This window comes from Gallinula chloropus (genome assembly GCF_964237585.1).
Source record: "Gallinula chloropus genome assembly, chromosome: 7".
Lineage (NCBI taxonomy): Eukaryota > Metazoa > Chordata > Aves > Gruiformes > Rallidae > Gallinula > Gallinula chloropus.
In genome coordinates, this window is record NC_140092.1 from 21407930 (window position 1) to 21416383 (window position 8454).

Below are 8454 nucleotides of genomic sequence, written 5' to 3' on the forward strand. Positions count from 1 at the left end.
CTACCTTGTTTCTCACTCTTAGGTGTTGTATGAGTAAACAGTATTCACCTTTAAGAACAAAGATGTGATTGCCTGGCTCTCCCTGTCGGATGACGTAGCTCCCTTGCTGGAAAGTCCTTTCATACATACATTCCACCATATCTCGGATCTGGTGAGGCTCCAGTCTCTTCAAGAACTGGTTTTTATTCAGGGCGTCTGTGATAAGCTTCTTCTCACTGGTTTAAAATAAAATATAATACAATAAAATACAATAAAGTGTAGAAGATCCAGTGTGTTTGGGGTATATTATACATCAGGCATTTGATCATCTCAAGACGTTTCCTCATGTTTCTAACACTCACTGACCGGTACCACTGGTAACTGTGTTTGTGCTCCATGCTGTGATCTCTCTCCCAGAAAACAAGGGACACTGTTGCATGTCTCCTGGCTGAGTATCAAGGTGTTTTACTGGAGCAAGATGATGTCACCCTTTCATAGAATCATAGAATCACCTGGGATGGAAGAGACCCTTTAGATCATTGAGTCCAACCACAGCCTCACTCTGCTTATATGCACATGAGAGGCAAGATGATGACACCACATGCAACAGTGTCCCTTGTTTTCTGGGAGAGAGATCACAACAGGGAGCACACACACAGTTACAGGTTGTCTCAAGCTCAGTTTTCTGGCTTCTTCAAGCAACCATCCTTTCCTGACATCATCTAACTGTTTAGAGAAATAACCCACAAGTCTCTTCCATGTTCCCTACAACTCTAGGTCATGTTCTTAAGGACTTCATCCACACACCTTTTACATCCCTCCAGGGATGGTGACTCCACCACCTTCCTGGGCAGCCTGTTTCAATGCCTGACAGCCCTTTCAGTACAGAAATTTTTCCTGATATCCACCCTAAATCTCCCCTGGGGCAATTTCAAGCCATTCCCTCTCATCTTATTGTTTGTCACCAGAGAGAAGAGACCCACCAGGACATCTCTGCATCCACCTTGCAGGTAGTTGTAGGGAGCAATAAGGTCTCCTCTCAGCCTCCTTTTCTCAAGGCTAAAAAATCCCCAGCTCCCTCAGCCATTCCTCACAGGACTTGTGCTCCAAAACGTTCCCCAGCTCCACCACCCTCCTCTGGAAGTGCTCCAGCATGTCAACATTATGGCCACTTTCAGTCCTGTGACTCTGCTGCCTATCCCAGAACAAAATGAGTTACAGCACGATCACCTGACAACCACCCAGCAATCCAGTTGACCAGATTTGCAAGACATTTCCCTCACTGAGCTCCATCTAGAATTATATAGACATGGAAGTAACTTCCTGCCTGGAGGAAGACATGTGCTGGACATGTGGTAGCAACCAGAGACCACGTTCTGGATCTAATAAGGCTTTGGCTCAAAAAGCAGAGTTGATTGCTCTAATTAGAGCTCTGGGAATAAGTACTGGGAAAAAGAGCTGATATTCACACAGGTTCAAAATGCACATTTGGAGTTGCCCATGCAAACTGGAAAGAAAAAGGACTTTGAATTCACAAGGAACCCCTGTTAAATATGGAATGGAGAGTATGAAATGGCTACAAGGTGTATTACAGCTGACAAACATTGCAGTAACTCATTGCCAGGCACACCAAAAAGGGAATAAATCAGAGAGCTGGTAACAGTTGCAAAGGAATCAGCCCTGAGAAGGTTGGATCTGAAAAGGAAGATCAATTAGCTGAACAAAAACTGGAAAATGATGGTGTGAGACACCTTTAAAACAATTTCTAATCCCCAAAAGGAATTCATGCTAAAGAAATTATACCAATAAACACATATGGGTTCTGATGCACTAGCCCTTGCTGCTAAAAACATGGCATAGGATCAAAAATATGAAGTATTGCTGATATAGTACTAAAAAATCTCCACTGTGTTGTGCTAATAATCCGAATGTGAGGAAAAGAAACAAAAAACAAGCCATAGGGGGAAACATAAAATGAGGAATTATAGTAGGTAGATGTTTTTAGAGTTGCCTAGATGTAGCCTGCATAGATATTTGTTAGTAGATAACTTTTCTGGTTGGCCTGAAGCTTTCCCTCGTCGCACCACTATGGTAAGAGAAGTAATTAAGGTAATATTAAAAGAAATAAGTCCTAGATTGGGTGTCCCAGAAGAAATATCTTACCTCACTTCATAGCAGAAGTGGCACAAGGAAGATAATAAAAATTCTGAAAATAAAGTAGGATCTCCATGTCCCATGGAGACCTCAATCTAGTAGGCAAGTAGGCAGAATGAATCAGATCAAATGCACCTTAAAGGCCAGGAAATTGTTGAAGAATGGTTTATTTTCTTCTTTATATAGGTATTTAAATCAGAACACCATTGCTGTTGGACACCCCTGTTCATCCCTTTCAGCTGGAAGACCTTGCTTGTATTCAGATTTGGAAGGAAAGAGCCTGATTATGAGACAAATGCCTCAATCTCATGTACTGGGTGTGCAAGGTGGAACAGAGACAGCGCTGGCTATGTGTGTGTGTGTGTGTGTATATATATATATATAGGCAATCTATGAGTTCTGATTGACTTGCATCCGTTCTGGGTCAAGGGCTTCCTATAAAGCACTGCCTTGAATCCCTACCAGAAATGAATCCAATTAAACAACTGCTGCACTGATGGAGCTTTTATGGACCTACCAAGTAGTTTTCCTTTCCTGCTGAAGCGACTGCATTTAAGTCTCTGTGTTCCTCACACGCAGGCATAAGGAAGCTGCACAGCAGAACAAACACCCCAACAGCTTTCTGAGGCATTTAAGGCACGCTCTTGCTGATAATCATGAAACAATGTGAGGTTATCATCAAAACTAGGTTATGTGGGAAGATCTCCTGAGGAAAATCCAGGAAGGAGCAATCACTTTGGGCAAGTAAGCAGGCTTCCAACGTTTCCAGCCATATAATGACTGAAAAGAAAAGTAATGAGATGAGGCAAGACAAATAAAATCAAGTAGCTATGGTGAGGATTGTGTTTAGAAGTAGGGATCATAACTAAGCTTCTGCTGAAAGCAAGAGGGTTATTAGAATAGAAGCTCTTAACTTCATTTTCTGCTAAAAACAACCTTGCTTATTTAATTCACCCTGGCCTGCATCATGCATACAACACTGCAATAAAATACAGCAATGGCTCATAAGCTGGTACTTAAAACAAGCACTAAAGCTTCCAGAAGTACAGGGTAGGAGGCTATATTGTTTCCAGAAAGTGCAGTTGACCACAGAGTGAAGGACACATGAGCATCATAACCATGGCTCTGGAATCAGCTGCTTGCAGGACTTTTATCTTCCCTTCTTTCCTTCCTTCCTAAATTTCTAACCATATTCTTGGCATATAAGAATAGCAGCACTTCTAATTTTACTAAATTCTACAGATTGCAATCTGTTGCTCTGAAGATATGGGGTGGTGTGGGGTTGCTTGCAAGCTTTGTCATGCTACTTGGTTTTAAGTGAAGTTGGGCTTTGCTTTGACCTCCTGGGTAACTCTTCTTAGTCCTGAGTACAAGATTATGTAGAAGTTAATCTTGCTGGTGGGGTTGTTACAAGACACCAGCTAAAACAGGGTTATTTTAGCCCCTGGGGCTAGGTTAACTCTACATGTACCCACCTGCTGGGATGGGATGGGAGGGGATGGGAGGGGATGGGGTGGGACCAAATGATCTCCTGAGGGTCCCTTTCAACTCCTACAATTCTGTGACAGACAGGTTTGAGAGAAGGATTGGATCCAGCCACACCTCTCTGAGAAGGAGGTTAGAAAGCAAGGGGGGGTCCAGTCTGAATCTCCCTGGTTTGTCTGCCTGGTGGGACAAGAAGGGTCATGAGGCCCCCTTTCATGGTCTGTATTTGCTACTCACTTCTAAAAATTACTTTGGTGGGATCATGAATATGATTAGGCTTTCTATTTAGTCTGGGTAACTGGCATTTTCCTGAAAGAATCCCTTTTTGTGGCTGTTTTGCCTTGCAACTCATGTACTCATGCCTGCAGGGTCAAGGTAGGTTTCTCCATTCTGCTTCCTCATATCCTCTCTGTGGTCACACAGGTAAAACTACAGGATGCCTCATGCTGTGTACCCTCTATATCCTCTCTCTTGAGGAGAGGAACGCCCCCTCCTAGCAGCTGAAGTACTGGTCCATATAGGTAGGGCGTAGGACACACTCTCTTTGAGTCATTTGGCATTTTGGGACAATCTCTCCACAGCCAAGATGAGGGAGGAAGAGAGGCTTTCTTTGCATTGCCAGAGTTGGCCAGACACCTCATCCGCTGCTGGTGCCTTTTCACCTTCCCAGTCCATTACTGTCATTGCATCAGTTGGGTACATTGGACTTCATCAGGATTGGTGAGTAACACCACGTTGTCCAGGTCATAATAAACCATCTCCAGCGTGGCTAATTCCCTCAGGTGCTGGACACCTCTCTCCATGGTGTTCCACTTCCCTGCCTGACATACATCACTGAAGGGATACCTTCCCCTCACACCCGACAGAAGTCACCTCCAGACGCTGAGGGCTTCTGTCTTTTTCCCAATCACCTTGTTGATGCACCCTTCTCTAGACAGGGATCCCAGCTTCTTGGCTTCCCTGCCCTCAAATTCCAGGCTACTGGCCCAGTTATCCCAGCCAGGTACCGATGTGTTTGCTGGGATGGTGACTGAAAACTTTTTGAGTATCTCACAGCTCAACCAGGGACAGGGATGGAGTGATGACCTCTGGTTCAGCCTCTTCCTCCTGGTCTGTGATGGTCCTGGTTCATCACCACTTCTAGAGTGAATCACTTTTTTGTGTGTTTCTTCTTCTGTATGAAGGCAATTGATATCAAAATGGGGTGGTTTTTTTGGTTCAGGGGCACTGCATGTCACTGGGGCTTGAGCAGTCACAGTGCCTGTTCCCCTGTCTTCCCTCTCTGCCCCTGGAAGTGCTGCCTACTATCGAGCAGCAGGTAGGTGGTAGCAAGGGCACAGCACAGTAAGTTGTGCCTCTTCAGAACACCCACAGCATTTTCCTTTCAAACATTCTCTCTCTTGATCAGGGTCCTGGAGTTGTTTGCGAACCAAGTTCCAAACTCTTTGGGGCAAAACCTTCTCTAGACACCTGCCCATGCTCTCCCAGATGCCATCCCACCTCTAGCTGTTCAGCAGATCTCTGGGTGATAATCTTAAACCGATTGTTTGTGACTCTAACCAAGACCTGGAGCACGCTGAGGTGACCTGGCAGCACAAGCATGCTGGATGAGCATCCCAAGGGGATTCAGAATTCTCAAAAGCTGCCTGAAGATAAGGTCTCCCCTCAGCCTCCTCTTCTCCAGGCTGAACACCCCCAGCTCCCTCAGCTGCTCCTCAGAGGATTTGCCCTCCAGCCCCTTCCCCAGCCTGGTTGCCCTTCTCTGGACACACTCCAGCACCTCCAGGTCCTTCTTGGAATGAGGAGCCCAGAACTGGACCCAGCACTTGAGGTGCAGCCTCTCCAAAATCAGTTCTGAGGGATGTCTAGTGCACAGGATGACAGTGATGCGACACAAACATCAGCTGAAGCTGATGCCCACCAATGCTACGATGTCATAAGCTGACATCGTGCAGCACAGCAAAACGAGAATCCAGAGCCCTCTTCCAGAGGTGACAAACAGCACCCCAAGGAACACACACAGCAAGTAGGGACCTGTGACCAGCAACACCTCCTAGCCCTAGATAATCAAACAAACAACATGTTCCACTTCACTCTCAAATGACTTACTCGAAGAACAATAATAAGCAGACAGACAAATCCAGGTTTAACGACCATTGTGGAAGAGAAGAATTTAAATAAAAATTCAAGAACATGCAAACACCAAAAAAAAAAGGTACCAAGAAGATCACAGAAAAGCTGAGCATGGTGGGGAGGGGGGAACAGTGCACTTTTACTGCCATCACAGTGCATACTTAAGCAGTCAGTTGTTTCCATGGGGGTAAATATCAGAGTAAATTTAGGAATGGTGTGTTCTAAGTTGTTCTGAATCTATGGAAGCCTGAGCAGAAAAAAATATTACAATCCCTGAGCCAGACTGTAAAATGAAAGGAAGAAAAAGGAAGAGGACTTCTCCTTCATCCTGACATGGTACAGTAAATCTTTCAGAAAAACAAGAAAACAAAGCTGGTACACAACAAAAAAAGGGTTTTAGAAACACTGAGCCACTTCAGAAGGAAAATGTCTAGCTCTGTTGTTATTGCATGAACAGCATCATGTTTAGATTATTAAAGCTGCAATATTTGCCATTCAAAGCAGAAACAAAGTCTGTGCTGCACCCATCTAACCAACCAGCCCTTCTCTTTGCTTCACCCCTTGGTGTTGTTATGATTCTGGCTCTGAAGGCACCCTGGAAAACCGTCTGGTGGACTGCAGTACCTCTGCTCTGCCCTGTGAGGCCCCAGCTGGAGTCCTGTGTCCAGAGCTGGGGCCCCCAGTGCAAGAGAGATGTGGGGCTGTTGGAGAGGGGCCAGAGGAGCCATGTAGATGCTCAGAGGGCTGGAGCAGCTCCCCTACGGAGAGAGGCTGAGGGAGCTGGGCTGGTTCAGCCTGGAGAAGAGAAGGCTGTGGGGGGACCTCATTGCAGCCTTCCCATCCTTGAAGGGAGCAGAGGAACAGGAGGAGAATCAGCTTGTTCAAGGGCAGAGACTGGCAGGACAAGGGGGATGGAGTGAAGCTGGAGGAGGGAAGGGTTAGAGGAGATCTTAGGGGGAAGTTCTGTGCAGAGAGTGGTGAGGGGCTGGAAGGGGCTGCCCAGAGAGGGGGTGGGTGCCCTGTGTCTGGGGGTGTTCAAGGCCAGGTTGGCTGGGGCCCTGGGCAACCTTGTGTAGCTCCAGGCCTGGAGGTTGGTGTCCCTGCTTGTGTCAGGGGGTTGGAGCTCTGTGCTCCTTGGGGTCCCTCCCAGCCCAGCCCAGTCTGGGATTCTATGAAATGGAAATGCTCAGGTTATGTCTACACTGCAAGATAAAAGAGGGTCTGAGGTATATTTATGGATACCAGTCTCTGTTCACAAGGTCAGCTGTGATCACAGATATTTCTGGCTCTTGCCAAGGCTAGAGGTATAACTGGATTCAAAGAGGAACAAGTAAAATTAGGCTCCTACACCATGACTGTCAGGAACTGGAGGGTGGGAGGAAGCTGCTAAGAGGAAAACCACCCCAGACAAAAAAAAAAAAAAATTATATTTCACACCGGACTGAGTCGAAATTTGGGTGAGAAACTCTGTACAGAGCTCAGAATCAGTGTCCATATCGCTTCTGGGAGAGGTGAGCAGGGGCCACCTGCTCCATCCCAAGCCACCTATGCTACAGGAATAAGAATCCTGAAATCATATAGAGGCATCCAGCCTTCTGCTAATTGCTGCTCCAAAGTTATAGCTTAACCTGCAAGCACTGGGCAGACCCAGATGTGAGAAGAGGTTCAGGTTCTGCTTAGCTGGCAGTAAAGATAAATCCCAGAGATACTATAGGAGTCTCCTCAACCAGAATGCAGAGTGGACCCATCACTCTTCATCTGAAGTCTGTGGGACACAGATGGCTCTTGGTTGAAGTTATACACCAACTCAGCCAGCACCCAACTACCAAATGAGGAAGCCTGTCTATAGAGGGATAATTTTAATCTTGATTTATCAGGAGAGGAGGATAATGATGTGATAACTGTGATACCCTTGTAACCCCAACATATAAACACCCTGGAATGAACTCACCTGGAATCCTTATGGACTCTTGCTTTTTCAAAGGAAAAGGTAGCTTGCCTGTTCAAATCATACAGCTGTGTTGTTGGCTCTGCAGATACACCTTCCTTGGCTCCTCTCCTCCTGTCAGCAGAGACCTGAGCCTTTGAGGCCACTTTGAATGGAGAAAGCTGGAGAGAGTGCTCCCCTTGAGTGCTAACCACATCCTGCAGCTTGTTCAGCTGTACACACTTGTTCTGAAGCTCCTTGGTGAGTTCTGCTATGACCTTAGTCTTCAGAGCCAGCTGTTCCTCAAGCTCAGCAACACGACTTTGACCCTCTTGCAAGTCTTGATCTTTCCTCTTCAGCTCCTTTTCCAGTTCAATCACCCTGCTGCAAAGAACATCAGCTTGCCCGTTGATCATACTGAAGCCAAGACCTGGGTCCTTCAAAAACCTCTGGCTGCCAGCACAGCCAATGGAGAGGTTTGCCACATGTCTATCTGGCCACCTCAGGTGCTTGGGTTTCACTGATCCATTCCCCATTTTGTCCAGACACCTAATTGAGAAAATAAATTTGAACTTTTATTTCATTATCCAAGAAGAAGAAGAAGAAAAAAATTAAAATCATGGAATGGTAAGTAAGGGATTTAGTATTTAACTAGCAGATAAACTTGAGATACACAACTAGAGTAAACACAGTTGGTTGCTTTTATCCTTTCTGGTCCTGAAAGTTAAAGGAGCAAAGGACAGGTCTCCTGCTTGCATGAAGAACTATGTGATTTC

General features: G+C 45.9%; 1 protein-coding gene across 1 annotated transcript in view; it reads right to left on the reverse strand.

The window, feature by feature from the left end:
- Positions 1-8214, reverse strand: part of PRKG2 (protein kinase cGMP-dependent 2) — a gene marked incomplete at both ends in the record, with an annotated part of 29259 nt that extends 21045 nt beyond the window's left edge. Inside the window, 2 exons of the mRNA XM_084267001.1 lie at positions 49-215; positions 7703-8214. Of these exons, the coding sequence (XP_084123127.1) occupies positions 49-215; positions 7703-8214 (679 nt within the window). The remainder of the gene's footprint in view (positions 1-48; positions 216-7702) is intronic.
- Positions 8215-8454: the final 240 nt, after the last annotated feature.